The sequence below is a fragment of the Pelmatolapia mariae genome, linkage group LG13 (assembly GCF_036321145.2).
Source record: "Pelmatolapia mariae isolate MD_Pm_ZW linkage group LG13, Pm_UMD_F_2, whole genome shotgun sequence".
Taxonomy (NCBI): domain Eukaryota; kingdom Metazoa; phylum Chordata; class Actinopteri; order Cichliformes; family Cichlidae; genus Pelmatolapia; species Pelmatolapia mariae.
The window spans coordinates 8,034,020-8,055,560 of NC_086238.1; the positions used below are offsets into that span (position 1 = coordinate 8,034,020).

Here is a 21,541-nt window from a genome sequence, read left to right on the forward strand (position 1 = left end):
AAGGATAGTAGGGACAGCACACATGGTGGGCAACAAGTGGGGTGGAAAACCGAGCGCCACGTGCTTGATATACTGTGGTGCACCAGCAACAGCCACTACACGAACTGTGGAACACGAGGACACAGCATGATTATGAAAATGATTAGAAATTTTACAGTTTAATAAAAAGTATTAAAAAAAGACAAAACAAGCTCTTTGTTGGATGAGTGATTCCTCGCAGTGGTACAATGTGTACAGAACACTGTACTGGAGATAACTGTGCTTTAAGTGTCTATATAATCTGGGAATATAATAACTATTTCTTGCTAGTTAACGCTCTTGAAGTCTGCTCTGGTGACTACAGCGTCAATAGTCCTGTGAAGCTCCACCTCCACTACCACCTTTTATGTTAATTTCCGTGCGGACTGAAGTGAGCCACTGCGTGCTGAATCTGTTAGTTGCCGTGTGCTGCTGCTTGATGTCGATGAATCTTTGGATAGACACAACCTGACGCTGAATCACTATCGGGACTCTTTTTTTCCCCCCTGTGCGTGTGTGAACAGTGTCGTGTCCATATAATGTCGCTGCTGAGGACGCGAGGCTGAATGTGAATACTGTGGATCCAGGTCGCAGTTAGAGGGAGAGGTGAACGCACCTTGCATCCAGCCATGGGAGGTCAGATCACCAGGAATACCTTTTACGGTAAGGGCATCTGGCGTCACCGGACAGGAGAGCGTGTGCCGATTGTTTATTATGCGCCACAACTGTAATATTATAAGAGGAGACGATATAAACGAGTTGTAGGCTTGGCTTGTGCAGCTTCAAGCCAGTGTGCATGAAAACTGTAGGCGTCCTGGGAGCCTAAAATAAAGGAGAAGTGAAATTACAGCCGCTTTGGCCAAGTTTAAGCACCATTTGTAAGTCACGACTGGTTTAGGATTAAAGACACTGGTGTTTTTCAAGTGTGAAGATCCTCTGCGACTTCATATTAACCGACTTCCAACAAAAGAAACCAAACAGGACAAACTGAACTGAGCTAGTTAGAGGATTAAATAGCCTTCAACTTCTTTTACCCACCTGCTTGTTATTTTTATTTATTTATCTCTGCCTTTAGTTGATGCCTAAACACTTTTAGAGCCTTCTGCCTCTTTTTAATGAACCTGCGTGACTGAAATTATAACAGTGAGCAGGTACAGGGTATCTTGTTTCTTCTGCTTTTTGCTTGTATTCTGTTTCACTTTTTAGGTGCAGCTCGCAAAAACTTTAAGTTCAGTGGTAGAAGTCATATAGAACCCCGTTTCGTTTTGAATTATTATTGGGAGTCTGACACTGATATAAATACACACAACATGCATTTAATAAAATTTCTTAAACTTGTTATTAAACTATGTTGAGCACTAAATTAATTTAAGATGACTGTGGTGTTTTGTTTTTGGGTTTTTTTAAGCGTTTAACTCGTTAGTGCTGTTTATTAAGATTAAGCATTTAAATTTAAAGTTGGCACAGTAAAAGTTCATGTATCAAACATTAGGGTAGAGCTGAAGCAATACTTTGAATCGATTATTCAGTCTTCAGAAACATAATGCTTTTGGATATGTGATTGTTTCAGTTAATTCCCAAGTAAAACAAGTAGAAAGTTCTCTGGCTCCGGCTTCTCACATGTGATGGTTTGCAGATTTTCTGTGGCTTACTCATTTTAAATTTAATGACCTTGAGTATGAACTGATGGTTGACAGCAGGGAATTTTGATGAGCAGTTTACGCTCTTTTCTGTCATTTTATGGAAGAACATGAAGTGACTAATAAAGAAAAATAACCGTCAGGTAAATGTAATTATAAGAATCACATTAATAGTGTCTTGTTGGGGGCCTAACTGATGCAGTTCTAGTGTTACACTAAGTCTTTTGTGGGATGTAGTGTTTTGATTAGCTTTCAGTGGCTTTACATCAGCAAAGATTTGCCAGATGATTGAATGTTCTGTGGTTTTTGGTTCCTAGTTATTGTAAACAGTCCACATACAGTAAATGCCACAAGTCTGTGTGGCCTTATTTGATAGAAATCTGGCATTCTCTTGTATTTCTGATAATTTGTGACCATTATATTTCAGTGAACTCAAGTCAGATTAACTAAATTGGATAGAAATAATTTTATTCCAGCACAAATGATTTTCCACTGTCTCTGGCTATAAACGTTTTTAGGACAGCAACAGTTTTTGGTTTCATTTTTCTGTTCAGGTGGTACAATGAAGGTGATAACTTATATAGAGTTTACAGTCTTCCTTTTCACTTTTTATTCAGGTCTCCAACGCTGTCTATCAGCACCAACCTGCCCATCCTATTTTTCTAACTTTTACGTTCCATATCCATATTATAATTTTTTTTGGTTTCATCTCTCTTCCATATTGGTATTATCTTGCTTTAGTTTACAATTTCAGTTTGGTACTTTTTGATATACCAAGTGCTTTCTAGCACACCCAGATGAACAGATGAACCAGTTCATGTGATCCCTTTTCCAGTTTCAGTTGTAGGGTCCACTGGTGTGACACAATACAGGTGCAGACAGGGGCACAGCTAGAAGTTCTTGGCTGTCAGCCATGTGTTCAGTCGGGGCCCTAAAAATGTAAACATTAATAATCCCTGTCGTGTTGCAGGGCCCACCTCCAGCTTAAGGGCTCATGAATCATTCAACCTTCACTCCTCCCTGTTTGGTAAACCTTCATGACGACTCTGGCATTCATTGTTCTTACTTAAAAATTCTTTAGTTCGATGTTTTCAAATATGAATACTTGTTGCATTTTTGGACGGTTTCGGACTGTTGCTGAGAAAATAAAAACAAGACATTTCAAGGTATCACCTTGAGCTGTGAAATTGTTTGACATTTTTTCATAATTTTCTAGAGCAAAAAGCTAATCCAGCCCAAAGTTTACATCATGTTACATTCCAGTATACATCTTTAACACTGTGCATGTATACCTGTTAGCTCATGACAAATAAAATACTTTTTCCTTTAGGTTTTTTAAATAAAGCAGTTTAAAAACAATGAATTGATCTAACATTGGAAACAAAACCCACTTAAACAGATTTGATGACCCTAATGCCTAATGGTCCTGTCAAACCTGAACTAGGCGCAGCCCTTTTACAGAGGCCTCATACAAAGCATCTTCTCTGGTAAGACGTTTAAAAACTTTTAAATCACAAATGTTTATCTCTTATTGAAACAACGCCAGCTATGACATATGTGGAAAAAGCTAAATGTGCCCTGCAGCTCTTTAGAATGCATTTGAGGGGCCACCATGCCTTGATACTAACGTCACACCACATTAGGGCCTCTGCTGAGGCGTCTTAGTAAGACCAAGCCTCAGGATAAAACACAGAGGAGCGTAGGAGGCCAGGTGACACTGGCCAGGGCCACTCATTGTCTCTGCACTGTTTGTCTTTTCCAATTAATGACAGCAGAGGCAGTCACATTGTGTGCGGTGGTGCATTAAGTAACATTATCCTTAAGTTGCTCATCTGACGTTTGTCATGGCACCTCTCTTTTATCGTGGCAGGGCTCTGGTCGGTGGTTACCCTGACGTCACCGTCGGGTTGCATGACTTTTTAAACACACTTCAGCAACCATTGTATCATCAGCACTTTTGGCTCTAACCAGTTGTCATCTACAGTAAATCAAATGTGGTATTTTTATTTATCCTTTTATTTACTTTTTTGACTTTCATAGTTTATATAGTCCTTTGAAAGCTGTAAACCCATGACAGGATGTCTGGGTTGTGGAAATAAACCTTCAGCTGATTAAAAAAAAAAAAAGAAAGTCCGTAGAATTCAATTTCACAGCAGCAGAAATGGTAGTAATATAGCAAAAATGAAAGAATATATTGGATTCTCTGGTTAGATGGTGGAGGATAAGAGACGCCATGGTCTGCGGGGCCAGTGAGGTGAGGTGTTGCTTCTGTTTTCAGCCCTAACAGGAAATATTCTATTCAGTCTCAAGCCTGGTCTTTGATGGAGTACAATGCAGTGCTGTTTTGTTTTCCCCAAGACATCACGTCTGACACGACGTCATGGATGCAATATGGTTGAAGGGTTTGTTATGACTTCATTTAAGACCACTGTTGTGCACAGAGCACAATTAAGCATTGTTCAGCATTGACAAGAGCATGCAAAAAGCTTACTAAATACACTGTGCTGAGTACAGAACACTTGGCAGAGGCTCTCTGATTGTGATTTGAAGGGCAGGACTGGACAGAAATATGTGACAAAGATTCCCATTTGACAGCATTTGTAATTATTTTTCAGGGTTGACTATGACAAGTTTTTTAGATTTTTTTTTTAATATAAATCATGTCTTCATCTACTGCTCAAATCTCTGTCTCTGCCCTAAAATTAGAACGCTGTGATGTTATATTAAACCTGGCCTCAGAAGTCACATGATGACTTGTTTCCAATCCTGGCAGTCCTAACTGATTTGTCTCTGTGGTGCATTATATACCTCTTGACCTTCCAAGGTCAATTAAAGGAGAGCAAAAATAGCTGTCTTTCAGCAGTGGCTCACATTCTCCTCTTGCAGACAAACACAAGCTGCTCATACACAGTCTTCCAAGTTTAGGTGCGAAAATGCAACCAGTTCCCGAGGATGAAGAAGCGTTAATGAGGCTTAAATTATTTATTTTGTTCACACTTCGTGCTCGATGGTATTTTAAAACCCTGAAATGCTGCTGTAGACGAGGTCGGCGTTTTATGGAATAAAATCTGTATCAAACCGCGTCGTGAGATAAAAGTTATTTGTGTTATCAGTAGAATAAAAAGTTGGGTTTTGCATGAGCCAAAGTTTGTGAGAAAACACCTCCTCTATTAAAACCACAGTGACCTTGGTGTGGTCATTTTGAAGAGGAATGTAGGAAATGAGAATGGGGAGAGTGGATCCAAATGAGAGGGAGTCCGTGTGAATCATGATTATGAAGGCTTTGAGATTGGACGTTTAAAAAAAAGAAAAAGAAAAAAAAAGCTGGTTCTCTTTTATGAGTTACTGTAAGTGGGGCAAGTTATTCACATTTTCACATGGGAAAAAATCTAGAAACCCGGGTGCATGGTGTGACTCACTGTGTACCTGTGGAGTTTTTTTTTTACCACTTCCTCTGACTTACAAATCACAATAAATGCCTCACATTTTGCACCACTGATTTTGTAGCGTAGCGTGTACGTGACTTTCAGACATAAAGACTTATGATAAGATTGATATATGCTCATTAAAACACGAGCCGTAACTGGAAATAACATGTTAACAGCCATTCCTCACTATTATTAGTGTAACTGTATTCGCCAGCTGAACATACACGCATCAAGAACTCCCGTAAGATCCCAAAGGTCATTTTCTGCTAGGCTAATTGTGGTCTTATTTGTGTGTAAGTTGATCTTTTTTTTTTCTTTGTCCTCCGCCTCCTTCTGCTTCCTTTGCCGCTTTCTGCTGATTATCAAACAAAACGTTTTCCACAGAAAGAAAAAAAAACAAATGCAACACAAATCAGATGATTATCTTGAAAGATGTAGAATAACAAAAGTGAGATTTCGGTGTTACCGGAAATGACCATTTACTGAAATGAGAGTGTTTTGCACAGACTTCTCGCAGCTGCATTGTTCTCCTAAATTACGGTGCCAGGAGAGCAAGTCTGTCTTTGTGCTGTTGGGTTTGTTTTTTTTTGTTTGTTTTTTTTTCTATCCAAGGACATTTAGCTTGTAATTTACAGTACAGGTGTTATTACTGTGCTACCGTGAGAAGATGGAAACAGACTTATGCTTTAAATTGCTTAAATAAATGTAATCGCTTCTGTTTGTCTATCTGTCTGTCTGTTTGTTAGCAGTCTAGCATCCAAAGTTTTAAAGATTTCATTTTCAAATTTTTCGTGATGGTAGGTACCAACAAGAGCTCAAGCTGATTTAGTTTTTGCGAAAATCGGGTCAAGGTCACACCAAATTTGAAAATCAGTCCAAACTTTATGTTACCCATGATTTTTTTATGGATCATCTTTAAACTCTACAACAATATACTAGGCCTTAGAGTACCAAAATTGGAGAAGCATTTGACTTGACCCTCATTGTTGCAAGTTGACCTTGCAAAATATCATATATCATATATATGGGCATGGAAAAAGGGCATGGAGAGAGCTATACAACACGCTTTTTATTTTCTCAATACAACACCATACAACTATAGCCCTTGCCCTTTGGGGAAAGTTGGGTTCTCTGAGTGCTTTTGTTACCAAATTGGATAATTCAGGAGAATGAACCAGCCAGTGTGGTCCTGCAGTGGTACAGACAGCCTGATTCAATACTGCAGTCAAATGTAATCTAATATTCGGGTATTTTACTGTAAATTGCACCCCAAGAAAATTAACTCCCCCTCAACCCTTGACCAAAATAACCAACTCTTACGCTTCTCATTCTTCACATAGATTCCCTAAATGGACCATTTCCAGCAGGACCTCACCGATATCACCACAAGCCCAAGCGCTGCCTTCCCATCCAGCCATGTGGAAATTTGTCCTCCTTCCCTCTGCTCTTCCACCCAAGCACCAAGGGCTCACAGATCGTCATGGACATGTCTCAGAGAACTGTCAAGAGACAGGCCAGCTTCTGCAATGCCATCACCTTCAGCAACAGACCTATCGCTGTATATGAGCAGGTTCGACTGAAGGTAAACGATGCACTATTTGAACTCCTTACCTGTCTGAGCTCCTCTCTGCCTATGCTCCAGGAAAAACCATGAGGTCTAGCTCTAAATTAATGCTGTCCATCCCACGGACTTATCTCAAATCCCGTGGTGATAGATCCTTCTCTGTGGCAGGTCCCAGACTTTGGAATAGTCTCCCCTTAAATATTAGATCTGCACAAACACTTGAGCAATTTAAATCATTACTAAAGACACATTTTTATGCCCTGGCTTTTAACACACTATGATCCAAGCATTTTGGTCTTATTTGAATTAGTTTTAGTTATTGTTTTAATTCTTTTATTGTCCTATTATTGTTTTTTTTATTGTTATTATTGTATTACATTGTTGTTTTTAATGCCATTTTTATATTGTTAAGCACTTTGTGCAGCATCGGCTGTTTGAAATGTGCTATATAAATAAATTTGATCTTGACCTTGACCTTGAATGCCATTTGTATTCACAGGGATAATTACTATTGGAGCCCCGGTATGCTACACACAGAAAATGACTGGGTTAAAAATTGACCTATTGCACAATGAGTCCAAAGTCCAATAAGCAACAATAATTATTCCGACACCACAACTAGAGCACAACTGGTTGTCATTTTCATAATTTCCTGTAACAAAAAAACGTTACTTTACAAAACCATAGATTAGCACATCTTGTACTTTCTGATATTATTACACACAGTCAAGTACTGGGAAGATACAAATTGTGAGTGTGATGAAAAGTAGTCTTCTTTTATCTCTGTCCCTCTAATTCTGTTAGCATGTTTTCATTTTCTTCTCCCTCCCTGTCTGCCTCCCTTTCTTCATCCCAGCTCTTCACTCTCCTGTTTTCATTTTCTCTCTTTCCTCTCTGTGCTCTTGTGTGGGCCAAAGCGGCAGCAGCTTAGAACAAGTTTCCACTTCACCTATCAGGCCATCTATGTCTCGAATGTGAGAGAGTAGGGCAAGCACTGCCATGTGAGGAACACTGTTATCTGGCACACTAAATGCAAAGTAAATAGTGCTTCGAAATAAGACAAAAATCGTTTGCAGGTGATAAACATACCGAGGTAACCAATCTTGAAAGTGATAAGTTGTTTTTTTAGCCCTGCTAGTGGTTTGGCACTATGATGGGAATGTTGTGCTGTCTGTTTGTTCAGACTGAAATATCTCAACTATTGGATAAATTGGCATGAAACTTGGTACAGACATAGAAGCCCATCCGTACATCTATTTTCTTAAGCACTCATCCAGCCAAACCAAATTAAATTCCTCAAGATAAGTAAAAATAACCTCAGTAACTCTATGTAAATGATTGATGTAGCCACATTTCAAAGCCTCGATGTTAGCTTTGCTTAGACAGGCTTCGCCATGCAGCAGGTCATATTATTTCGCAGATAGTTTCTTTCAAAATGCTCCAAGAGGCACAAACAGCACAAACATGGTTGAGAGGTCTACTTCAGTGAATTGAATTAGTGCAGGAGAGTTCAAGCAGACAACCATCGGCTACAGCTCCCTCTATGTCAGCATTGTGGACCACATGTGAGCGATAACGTTAATAAGGTTTATTTGCCCGCACAGGGAAATTCTTTTGCAATCACATTTCCATACACCAACATGGAGCAAACACATCTTTTTCGATACGTAGGGACACTTTCATTGCACCTTGAGGTTGTTTTGGCCAAACCACCCGGGCAGGCCATGTGTTGCCCATGTTTAGAAATTTGATGGCTTGAGGAATAGACAAGACATGGATGTTGCTTCTTGTTGTTCTGAAAAGTGAAGCCAAGGTGGAAGTGCCTCTGGTAGTACAAATTATTCCTGTAGTAAACAGCCTCCACTGCCTGGATTTCTGACCATAGTAAACACTTTCCGGATGATTGTATTGGAACAATTGCTAGTTTCAGAACAAACAGAATAAAACTTGAAGTAAATTTTGTGAATTATGAGTACACTCATGGGCCAATGACTTGCCAGTCACATGTGAGTATTGAGTAGCATGGTATCACTCACTTTCTCTGTAATGTCTTCCGCGTGCTGCTGAGGCTTCACCATGAGACTTCACAAAACAATGGGTGATGTCACCGTTGTTATATCCATCTTTCAAACACATTAAGAGCCATAGTGGTAAATTTAAGCCTTACCAGTTTTCATTGGTATACAGGCTTGCAATTGGTACAGTGGTGTAATCATCAGCTGTTGGCATGCTAGAAGATAAGCTGTTGGACATGATTATCATCAGTTAGACATTTTTACCATGGTGACATTCTTAAACTCAAAGCGACACTGCACAACAAGTGCATATGTGTCTGTAGACTCTAGATATTTTTGAACAATATTTTAATCTTAATGCTCTTATAGTATATGCCTTTAATGCCCAGTACATGTTTCTGCCATTCTAATGGTTCCCATAGGCCATTTGTCATGGTGCTAACATGCTCCGATCTATCAGGCAAAACATTTTGGATTGTATTCATTTTCATAAAGAAGTCACATTTCACAATAATCTAGGACTCGCTGCTCTTGGCACTGACAAAACACAGTCATACCACTTTAAAGGTAATTGCAGCTATAATTATGACTGGGTGGAGGTGAAAAATTACCCAAATGCAAGCTTTGGATGGGATGAATTAATCACAGTGCAGTGCAGGTAGTATCACTGCAACTCAGCAGAAACGATGCCGGCCCAAATTTGGCTTTATTCTTTTTAGCTCATATTGTAGTTTATCTTAATTAAATTATCTTCATTGATTTAAAATATGTTCTCTCCAGATCACTAAAAAGCAGTGCTGCTGGAGTGGTGCTCTACGTCTTGGTTTTACATCCAAAGACCCATCAAGGATCAATCCAGACACCCTGCCCAAGTATGCCTGCCCTGACCTGGTCTCCCAAAGTGGCTTCTGGGCAAAAGCGCTTCCGGAGGAGCTCTCCAATGAGGGAAACGTCATCTCCTTTTGGGTGGATAAGAAGGGCCGGGTGTTCTATCGAATCAACGACTCCAGCCCCATACTGTTCTTCAGTGGGGTACATGTCTCAGAACCCCTCTGGGCTCTCATAGACGTCTATGGCCTCACTAGGGGGGTCCAACTGCTAGGTGAGTCATGCATTCAGAGGCAGGTCTACATTTTATTATATCCAATATTTTATTTATTCCCCAAAACCTTTAAAACTACTCATATTCCTGCCAGTTCTAAGTTTGATTTGTGCTCTATTTACAGCTGTTGTAATGATATTGCATTAGCTCATGAGACCCATTAAGGAGGCTAAGCTGAAATGGTAAACATACTGTTAAACATCAGCTAGAAGTTATCTCACAGCACCTCTCTGCCTGGGTAGAGCCTTACAGAGTTGATCGCATTGCTGCAGACTCTTTGTGTTCTTGGTGTAGTGCTTTGCCACTGGAAAAACACTCTGCATCTGCTGCTTTTTCGTCAAGTGATTAAAAGGTGATGTTACATACAGCTGCACTGCTTTTCCCACACCGGCCAAATGGCTCAGTGGAAAAAGATGGTGGGAGATTAGGCAGATTGTATAGTTAGCATGGCTGTTAGTATCAAAGAAATTTCCCTAAAGGGAGAATTTCAAAATGTCTGAAATCTTTTCTTACAATTCCGCCGTGCTGTTTAAAGGGTCATTACATCAAAGAAATGTGAAGCAAACCGGTCCGTCCCAATTATTAACAGCAGTGTTTCATCAATCTAAACCATCTCAAGTGTGTTTGGATTGGTGATTGTGTTGTATTTATGAAACACATCATAACCAAGCCGGCTTTTGAAAACAATGCAAACGGACAAATAGGAATCCTTGTGGTTGCCTCAGTACTTATTTATAACCATTTCCAAGAACCGCACTGCCTCTCCCTCTAAACAAAAGAGGCTGTCAGCACCAGTAATAAAAATAGAAGAGGCTCCTATATTGTGTAGATAGTGCCATTTAACCTTATTTCTTGTGGTGTGGTTGACAGCGAAAAGCGTGCTATCTTGTGATGGACTGTTTGGTATCCAGCGCCAGAGTGTAGCTATCTGGGGTTCACTGGCCTCATGGTGCTGACCAGCACATTGCTCTTGTGAAAGAACAAGAGCAATGTGCTGGTCATCCCAACAGGATAGACGAGAGTAGGGATGATGTCAGGTAATGAGATGTTTGGGGTGTTTTTCCAAGACAATCAAATCAGTGGAATGTCTCACTCTGTGGATCCAAGTCTGAGTTTGACTTCGTTTGACATGCAGTCACCTTGCCTTCAACCCAAACTCGGATTCATATGTTTAAATGAAAGTCCCATTGGTATAATAAGAGAATTTTTCCGTTTTACAATTACAATTAAATCTGGGGTTTTCTGGAATGTGAGATCATACTTTACGCAATCTATGCCTGTGTATAATGTGAATGAGGCCAGCAGCCATAAATCCCACAGTTTCTACTCTAGTTTTTCCATATTGATCACTTTTATCCTCACATTGATGGCTTAAACCGAAAAGCCTCAGCCCTCAGTCAGCTAAAGGATCACTTGGCTATCAGCTTTCCTATATAGCCTGAGAACGTCACTGCTCAAGAGCATGGTATATCTCAAAAGGCCAGTATTGTCTCAGGGGTTGGCTGCAGTTCAGCAAACACTTAGCCTGAAATATGGGCAGACACATCAAAGTCTGGTGTTGCAAACTGGCACGCATTTTCCTTTAACAGAAGGCTGCTTTTTGATTCTTAATGATGCTTAAAAGCTGAGCCAAATTTCACCTGTTGTGGGCTTACACAATCTGCCCAGGTGGGAATTATAGATCGCCAGCAGTTTTTTTTTTTTTTTTTTTCCTGTCTTTTTTTTTTTTTTTTTAACAGAAGACAAATTGAACGAGGAGCTGTGAATAGGCTCCACGGAGTGTGGAGAATGGCTTGGTTGGGTGATCTTGATTTGGCTTTTGAGATAAATGTGCAGGACAGTAAAAAAAAGAAAAAAAAGGCAGAATAAGATGCGATCAACTTATTTACTTATAATAATAATAATGATAATAATAATAATAATAATAATAATAATAATATGCATCACTGATTAGATAATGTGCTTCAGGAGTGTTAAAGGGCTTCACCACTAAGTTTACATAGGACTACTGTAGTACAGAGGGAGTACTCCACTCCACTCAAATTTAGGACCGTTGCAAAATTGTTTCTACTCAGCCAAACAACTCACTCCAAGACATTTCAGTCAGAGGTTTCGCTGCAGGTGCCTGATGTGGCCTCAAGATGCTAATCTCCAGCACTGATGACGGCTGTTATGTTCACTTCTTCCCGAACATGAGATTTAATTTACATTATAAGCTGAGAGTCTCCATATCCAACCAATTCCTGATTCAAGTGACATCTTTGGAAGCAATTTATCAGATTTCATGCACCTCCCTCAGAGCCGCAGATGATTTCATCAAGCTTTTCTCCCAAATGCATTTCCTAAGCACTGTAAACAGACTTTTATGTTTAAAAACCGAAGGGCGCATTAGAGACCGGAGCTTGATTCGTTTGGAAAAATGTCAGCTTTTGGTATTTAGTTGGTATTTATTTACATTAATAGATATATGAGATTCAGCATATCAGAAGTCTGTTTTAGTCCATTTTTAAACACGTCTTCTTTGTTTCACTTTAAGCTTAAGAAAATCTATGGTATGATAACAGATTTCACTTCTCGTAACATTTTATGTCTATTCCTGTAAGCCGAACCAGTCTTGTCTTATTACCTCATTCCTCAGCTGACATGGCAGACACTGCCCTCCATTCACTTTGAGACACACATAGTGAGCTCGCTGTGATCTGATCTCATCCTTTATGTAAAAAGAATCCATGTCTTTAATATTTAATGGATTAATCATAATAATGTTCCTGCACACATCAGCATCACAACTGTCACTTCTGCAAAGTGCCACCTGAGTATTACTACCCTGTTAAAAGGTGATGGTTTGATTGTCTTTTCCTGCACAAATACTTTCTGTGATCCCTCCCAGGGTGAATATTTCTTAAAAATCTGAATTTATTCTGAACGCATGATCAAGTTTTATAATTATCTGAGCCATTTTTCAATAGATGTTTTTCATTCAGTGGCTGCAACCTCCCCTGAGGAGACGCAGTCAAAACTTTGTTTTCTTTAGCCAGTAGCTTATCCGCATCAAACGCATGCTCTGCATCGTTCTCATACCTTTGTGTCCATTTGATCTTTTACAACCAAACATGCTGTATTAAGGGATTCATCCAAGCTGCTATCCATCATCACCGTTTCACTTGTGCTGCCTCTTAATGCGGTCTGCTCTCAGGTCTTATTCTGATGTTCAAGGATCTTTTCCAGTGCAGTGTTGTTTCCACTCTTATCACGGGAGTGCAGTTCAGTAGCTAGCCACCCATGCAAGAAGCCAAAGGTGATCCTGAGATCAGTGAGACTGCTTGAAAGCTGAGATGGCGTTACGTAAGAGAGGAACCTAAATTAATCTGCTGAAATCAAACTGAGCCTCGGGGGTTGTCCAGACCAACAATGCTGCCCATGCAATTTAAGAAAGATCTGTTACATCACCACACTTGTCCTACTCGCACAGCTATCAATAAAGACTAAAGTGCATTGCTTGGGCTTTGTACAGAACGGACTGTGCTGTTGAGGATGCACGACACTACCACTTTAGCCCTTAGTAGGATTGACAAAAGATTTCCTCAAGTGTATAATATGTCCCAAGCAGTATAACTGGTTTTAAAGCTCAGTTTTCTCAGCTGTGTTTTCATAAAAAGGTCTCTGTTTACTATGTTTCCCCTAGCAGTATAACCAAAAGCCTGGCTTTACGTAAACCTTTTTAATACAACCCCCCCCCCCCCCCCCCCCCCCCTAATATGAAATCAAAAAGTGTTAGTTTTTTTTCTTACTTGCTAACTTATAGGCAACTTGTCAAGCTACAGAAACCAGGCCATAAATATCTGAAAAGAAACACACAGGGAAATGGTACGCCGTTTTGCGGTAAAAAATGTAATGGGGGATCAGAATGCTCCCTTTACACCTATATAGCTGCAGTCTTAGCAGAATCTGTTTGTTTATGGGACGTATCCCAAGAGACCACACAGCATCCTCGGTTTTGTACAGGTATGATGGATTTTTTCCAAGTTAGATAAGCCGACAGAGTCAAAGGCATCTTTTGATAGATGCAAGATGCTTTACTGGGGGTTTGTTTACTAGAGGTAGATGAGTCACTTAATCACTGACAGAATGGTAGTGATCCGTGAGGCCGGCATCAGCTAACATCATCTGCAACCTGTCCTCTAGTCATTAGAGAAGAATCCAAAATGACTGCCAGACTGTCAAGAGGCTGCGTACCTCTCAGGTGATTAAGAGGGAACTGTTGACATCAATCATTTCCATACACGGCATTGCGACGCATTAGACTGTAGAGCTTCATGGTGGGGAAAACTCCTGCTATTTGCTTTTCATGCTTACTAGCATCTTCAGGGACGTCCCTAACATTTACACATGATGAAACACAGGAAAGGTTCCTTTTTTTAAAATGCGTGCGGCATAGAATATCCGTAGTATTTGCAAGTATCCATGCATGGCTTTGTCAGCTTCACCTAACAGTGGAGAGTTTTTTAAAATTGTCCACAATAAGGATAAATCTTTATTGCTTTAGTCATTTCTTGTGTTTTCACCTGGTAGATCATTAGACTGTGTATTATACAGAGATCTGAACTATTTTATTGTGGACTGGGAATTGTGATCACTTAAAATTAGCACAAGTCACTCTCCTACTCCATAATTAAAAGATACCCAGTTTGCACTCTCTTTTTCCTGCCAGTCCAGATTAGTTTGGAGTGCAAATCTGACAACAACTGCAATCTTCATTTACCTTATGGCTGCTGCTTCTGCTTGAGTAGAAATGTTGGTTATCTTTATTATGATTCGTCTTTCAACTATTTTAATTCCTAATTGTTTCAGTCTATAAAATGAGAAATTAGACATCACTATCCTTTAAATCAGCGTCATCAAACCAGCTATTTGCCAAAAGAGCTAATATTAATAAACATAAAAAACACAAAAAAGTTAGCATTGGCAGTATGTTTAAACAATTTTTAAGCTAGTTATTTTATAATAAAGTGACTCGGAGCTGACAAGCATGCACCTCCCTGTAATCATATAATTTATCCCTACTCGAGAAATATTGAAGATTAACACTGACGGGCCTCAAGTCCAAAGCAATAAACTCCACAGCTCTCATCATCATATTTTTCCATTTTAATGATGGAAGAGGTTTCACATCCAGCTTGTCTGGGTGCAGCTGCTGCTGCTGGCTGCCGCTGGAGCTGGTGAAGCTGTGGCTGAATTGGACCACACATACTGAAATATGCCAAGTCAAATATGGAATCAAAACATCAAGCACTAAACAGTTGTCAGAACAGTCTAACTTAGACAAGTTAGCTTACAGGGTTTAGATGATAGATGACTGCTAAATTCTTAGTCACACACACCTAAAGAATGGAGGGTGACCCTACCATGGTCCATGAAAAAATGTGTATTCCTCAAATCATTGGCAAGTGGTTGCTTCTAGTCACGCAGGCCTAGAGAGCAGTTAGCAACCCCCTAGCACACTGGTCACTAAGGAACAATGTGTATTCTTCAACTGGTTAACACGCAGTTGCTGGATGTTGCTGACAGTTGCTAGCTGAAAGTGGTTCCAAAAAGTGTGGCATTGAAAACCCTGTTGCAATTGTTTTTGTTTCCTAGCAGAATACCACAGTTGCCTTTAGTTTGCATAGAAGGTGCCAGCTTATCTGCAGCTCAGAGAAACGTCACCTTAGCAGAAAATGTATCATGTTGCTGAATCCTACACTTTTTCAAAGGAGCAACTTTGACTTTAGTTACTTTAGTTGGCAAGTGTTTGCAGACAAGTTTCATGCAAACTGCAAGCGACCAGTTCGCTAGTGACAAAAGCGATCACCAGGATGTCTTAGTGCATCACCATCTTTGCCACCAAATTTAACTAGTGGCAGCCAGCAGGCTGGAACAACGACTCTTCAATCAGTCTGAGAATAGATATTTTTGTTGCAAGGGAGTCACAGACTAGTCTCTACATCTGTGTAATTGAGGCCTAAGCTTAAAGTTTACACCAGCGTCACTGTGTCAGTTAGTTTGGAGAAGATAAACATTCAGTAAATGTAAACATTAAGGACACTAAACATAGTAGTGTCTGGGTTTTTTTTTTTTTTTTTTGGCAGTGCTGTGAAAACATGGAGTGTTATCAAAACATCTCCATGTTTTCCACGGATCAACCCTGGAAGGCTATCGAGGTAGCTGTCTTCTTCTTATTAAAACGGTGGACAGATTAATGAGAATTTGATTATATGAAACAATATCGACAAAATAATTGAGCAATTGCCTGTGAGACTGCAACCCTGATTCTTTAAATGATCACTTTATCAAATTTGCCCCAAGGGCCGCAGAGACTCTTAGTCCCATTTCAAAGTCGTCGCTGAACAGTATTTCATCATGTGTCCATAGCAATTCTTTACTCTTGTTATTGTGTTACTTTCATGTTACTCAAATAAAAGCGAAACAGTTTGCAGTGCCTTTGACTCATACCTGTTTTATCAAGAGAGATAAACTGCACACGATGAAAAGCTCAGTGCTGCACAAACATGTTTGACGAAACCTGATTGTGCTGTACTTTCCTTTCTTTGTGTCTATTTTTGTCTGTGCTCGCTCCGTGTGCCACATGCTTATGTTCACTTGCTACAGATCTCACCTATTGTTTCTCTTGTCAACACAGATTATGTGGCCTTTCACAAGGTTTGATTTGTGGATTAATATGTTTTAAATATAGAGGCAGATCTGATAAGTGCAGTCGGAAACAAGTGCACGCAGGATTGGGTCAGTGGGGCTGATTAAAAAAAGATTCAGTATCATAAAATGATGCACAAAGTGGTTGCTGTAATAGCATACAAGTAAAACTTTTAATTCAGTTTTTATACTGTATCCAGTCGTGATGTGGTCCTACCTTTTTCTAAGGGGCTTCATAAGGGAGCAGAACTAAACTCTTTGTTAATTTTGATTGATGAAGACACGCGATAGGCCTGAGGGTTCTTATTACCCTGAAGTACTGCAAATGGATGTTGTGCTAATACATTGGGTTTCTGGTCTGCTGCTTACAGCCAAATCCTCCAAAAACAATAAACTTGAAATTCAGCATGATAATAACAATATGCAAAGTCATCTGTCAAAAGTCAGTTTGCAGCCAAAGGCAAAAGGCAGACAGTGAGAGAGGAAAGCAAAAAGAAATGCTAAATGTCTCCATATTATAAACATTCGGTAAGTTCCTTGAGGTGAATTCTTTTGGCAGAATTAGACTGAAATCATGAATCATACTTCAGCTTGTCGCGCTTTTCTTTCTGTTTTCTTCAGCAGTTGCTGTCTGTGTGATGAAAACCTGAACAAATCGCACGAAAGTGATCCTTTTTTCAAGGGACTGGACATTTAAACCTGATTACAGTCGCGTTATGATTTCGCAAGGCTGTGGACGCCGTCCCAAGCTTTCCTGTTATGGAAATTACTGAAGCTTGAAACTTACGTTCCGGTCAAGAGGACATTTAGGCCCATGTTAATACCTTTTTGGGTAAAACGATGCAAGGCTAGAGAGGCCTGTGCAAGATCTGAGGTAACCTTACCCATTCCTAACTAGGTACATTGTCTTTGCTTCTATGTCATAACCAGTTTGATACTGAGGCTGCTAGCTCTCGGGCAAGTGATAAATCTATCCATAATCCATCCATCCTTTAAGTTTAGAAAAAAGAATAAATAAATCAAAATTTGTGCTTCAATTTAAGGTCATAAAAATAGCAGAAATTGCTATATTTAAATTATTTTAAATAATATGTATTTGAAATACAAATTATTAAACTGCTAAACATAATGGTCTCAGAGTATAGCTGTAGTGTAACTTGATAGTACAGATTTTTGTACTTGAGTCACCCTTTTATTTCATAGCTGCCAAACAATTCCCGTTTGCATGCATGTTTGCAGCCAATCTTGCAAAACTATTTATTAACTTAAAAAGCATTTTTAAGATACAGTGTGGAGGTACAACGTCAGTTTGGGAAAAAAACAAAACTCTTGGACACAGTCGTGTCAAAAGGACAACCTTTACTCATTCTATCTAAATTAAGAGGTCAAGTAGCAGCCAGTTCAAATACACTTGATTCACTGAATGCAAGTGTGACAAACTCTGTAAAAGCAAACGTTTTGACAGGTTGCCGGTCTGGAGCATTCAAGTGTGTGTTCACTCTTTAGAGGATTGTTGCAGTGTGTTAAAGTCCCAGCAAATTCACCAAAGGTCAGCATGTGCAATGCTCTGAGGAATTGCAAAAAATCTAAAACCTTCAGCTCAGACTCTACAGGCCTCAGTTAGCATGTTAAATATTAAAGTTCATGCAAGTACAACTAGAAAAAGACTAATATATGAATCAGTATGGCTGAGACAGGAGAAAGCCTCTTCTCTTTAAAAAAAAACAAAAACATAGAAACATGACCTCATCTAGATGCTGTAGTTAGATGAAATGCTGTAGTGGGACCTTAAGAGCGCTGTGTATGAAGTAATGGCCGCAAATCCAGTAAACTGAAGCAACGTTGCGAAGAAGAGTCGGCCATAATTCCTCTATAATGATGTGACAGAATGATAGTCCTTAAGGAAACCGTTACTTCAGTTTATTGCAGCTAAATGTTGTTCTATGGCTTATTGAGTCATGAGGTGTATGTACTTGTGAAAACTTTCTCTTTCATATGACTGCATGTTTTGGATGCTATGTAAATAAAGAGTTTATAGTACAGTGGCTTCAATCAGCGCAAGGAAAGACCTGATAAATGACTAGCAAACAGAATCTGCAAATTCAAAGGAAGAATTGCCTTACTGTTCGGTTATTTTAGCATGCTGACTGAAAAAAAAAAATAATCTAAAGCTACCACTGAAAGCGTTTGAACAGTTGCTGGTATTTGGTATAATTATAGTGAAGTGATTGGGTGCATGCCGAGGGGCCTTGAAGAGCCTTTCAGCTTCTATAGCTGCATTCAGGAGTCAGAACAGAGACACAAGCTGGTTTCACGGTCCCCAAGACACAGTGCATGAGTGTTACGCAACATTATGGCCCATTAGCGCTTCCCATTTCTCATGACAGTTTTTTGTCGCTTATATTTCCACTCTTTTAAAGCCACTGTTAAGTGATTGCATAAATGTGTCCATTCATCTCCAAGCAGTTATTTTGTTAATGCTGCACATACACCCAGGAATGGCATGTTCAGCTTTTTGTTTACATGTATTTTAATCACACATCCTCTCCTACAGGCCGGTGAGGTGTGAGTGGAGGACAGAAGTGTACAGCTCCCTATAGCACTGTATTCTCGAAGTCACTTTTGAGTGTTTTTACTTGGATTATAACTAAGTAAATTCAATCTGCCAGACAGTCAGCTACAATTAAATAAGGGGCTTGATATAAACTAAAGGGCTGTCCTTTGACCTAACATCTGCCAGAGTGTACACACTGGGATTAGAGTCCACTTATTTATGAGAGCTCTGTTTCTGGTGATCTCAGGGCTTGGAATTCATTTGATTTGTTGAACCAAAATAAATGCCGCTGGCCAGGCTATTATGCTTCAGCTGGGATTTAATCGGTGCAGATGGAATCGAACAGATTTTCAGGAAATCAAAATAGAAATCGTAATGGAGCCTGTCAGGTTTGGATCCAGGAAGCTGGACTGTACCGGGGGAAGCCTTTGGAGAGGAGGCTAATCACTTTCAGATGACCCGGTGAAGACGTGAAAGCGTGCTCTCTTTCCTGTGTGTCGATGTGTGCACAGATGTTCTCTCGATATTACTTTCACCAAAACAATGAGATGAATCAATAATTGGAGAAATGTGTTTCAGATTGAGACACCTCATCAAGCAGTGGATGGTTGTCCAATGTGGAATTACCTAAGATGAGTAAGGCTGTGTATAATACTGCATTACAGGCAGTTTCAGAAGGCTGACTTAGAGGAAACTGTGCCCTTGAAGTGCTCAGCAGTGTCTTCATCTGCTGCCATTTCTCCCTTCAACGTCTGCCCTTTACTTTTCACTATTTCACTATCACAATCATAAATTCTAAAAACCAATTGCTTAACTTGGTCTCTCAACATATGTGGCTTTTGTTGCACATGGGGTCCTACCGTGTATCACTGTCATAGCTTTTAGACCCTCTTGCTTCACGTACACTTTCCTTAGTGAGCTCAGTCAGGGGTTTTTTTTCCTTTCTTTGATAAGCGGAAGCCCATCCCTTTCCTTTTTGGGACAGGCGCATAACCCTCGCCAAACACCTCTCTTATGACGGATGACTTCACTCAGTCATTGCAGACAGAGCCCTGGATAGCTCTGCAATGCATGCATACTTACAGCAAATCCCCAATCGCACACACATATATGCACATGCACACAGTCGGTGCTGCTGACCTTGTATAGAGGTTGCAGCTTCATAAAAAGACCAAAATGCCTCTTAATCTCGTTCTACCAGTGCAAGGAAGAGGAAGAAATCTCCCTCATCTATATAGTGCCACGCCACTGCCTGACTGAGAGGTGTCCATGACTAAAAGAGGCACAGCATACCCCAAAAAAGAGAATGTACATAAAAAAAACAGCTCTATTGCAATACGTGCATTACTTGTGAGTAATTAAGTTAGTTACTTAATTAGCTCTAACTAATTAGCTCAGTTAACTCTTAATATAAAGCATGCTGTTTGTTTAGACTGTGTTTGTCTGTCTGCAGTTTGTTTGTTTGTTTGTTGTTAAACTGGCTTGTGTTTACAGTAAAACAGGATTTCGTTTTCAGTTACAGCCTCCATCCTTGCACATGAAATATCGTCTCCAGAAACAGGTTTTTCCAGGCGGTGTGAAGACATTATGCCTGTGAATGTTGGGACTTGTTTGAATGTGTAACAACGCAAGAGGCAGAGGGATGTTTATCTCTCTGTGGACTACTTTTTTTTCCTACAGGTGTATATTTTGGCATGGATGTGTTCTTGCTTTCTCAAAGCCAAGAAATGTCCCCATAATGTGTAGTAGGAGTTGAGCTACTCTGATTACTGATGTTTTCTCACAGCTACAATGATGGAATAAAGAGCCGGAGTCAAAGCGGTCAGCCGCTGACCCTGCAGTATCAGTCTGGTATGTGTTCCTCTTTTCAAATAGTGTTTTTTTTCCTTCTCCTGGGACCAAGAAGCTGGAGCTGTTAAAAGGCCTCTTAATGCTACTGGGGCAATTGCAGCCATGCACTTAATCATTTCAGTATTGTTTTTTGTCCCAGAACCAAGAAGAAAAAAACAGAATTCAGACTATTCAAAAGCTTTAAGGACATGAACTTCGAAGTAGAACATAATTACCATTATGTTTAGGACATGCTATTAAAGAAACCACTGGAGCACTGCCAGCTGTTACGACTCAAAAAATTGTTACTCTAAGCTGCAATGAATTTTCTGTTGGTACCGTGCTTAATTTTCTCACATAATTCAGAAGACTGTGTGTGTGTATGTGTGCGACATTTTATTGAGAGTGCAGATTGTAAGGAAGAGTTAGTTCTTCATCAACCAAAGGGTTTATAGTTACAAAAAGGTGTGTGTGTGTGTGCGGAAATTCACAGGTTTATGAATTTGCTTTGTTAGAACAGTTTTCATTTGTATCCAGTACTTTTAGCTAACACTTTTAACATATGGTCCTTGCTAGTACTGAGTTGAAACCCTTTTGCTGCCCTAAATGTTTGTGGCGTACATTTACAAAGTGCCGGAAACAGTTTTTTCAGAGATTTTGCTCTATGCTGACATGATAGCATCACACGGTTGCTGCACAT

At 39.8% G+C, this 21,541-nt stretch overlaps 1 protein-coding gene across 1 annotated transcript in view; it reads left to right on the forward strand.

The window, feature by feature from the left end:
* Positions 1 to 408: 408 nt before the first annotated feature.
* The window catches only part of LOC134640139 (E3 ubiquitin-protein ligase NEURL1-like), a 35,097-nt gene continuing 13,964 nt past the window's right edge, over positions 409 to 21,541 (forward strand). Inside the window, exons 1-3 of the mRNA XM_063491756.1 lie at positions 409 to 681; positions 6,427 to 6,668; positions 9,446 to 9,767. Coding sequence (XP_063347826.1) covers positions 648 to 681; positions 6,427 to 6,668; positions 9,446 to 9,767 — 598 coding nt within the window. The 5' untranslated portion in view covers positions 409 to 647. The remainder of the gene's footprint in view (positions 682 to 6,426; positions 6,669 to 9,445; positions 9,768 to 21,541) is intronic.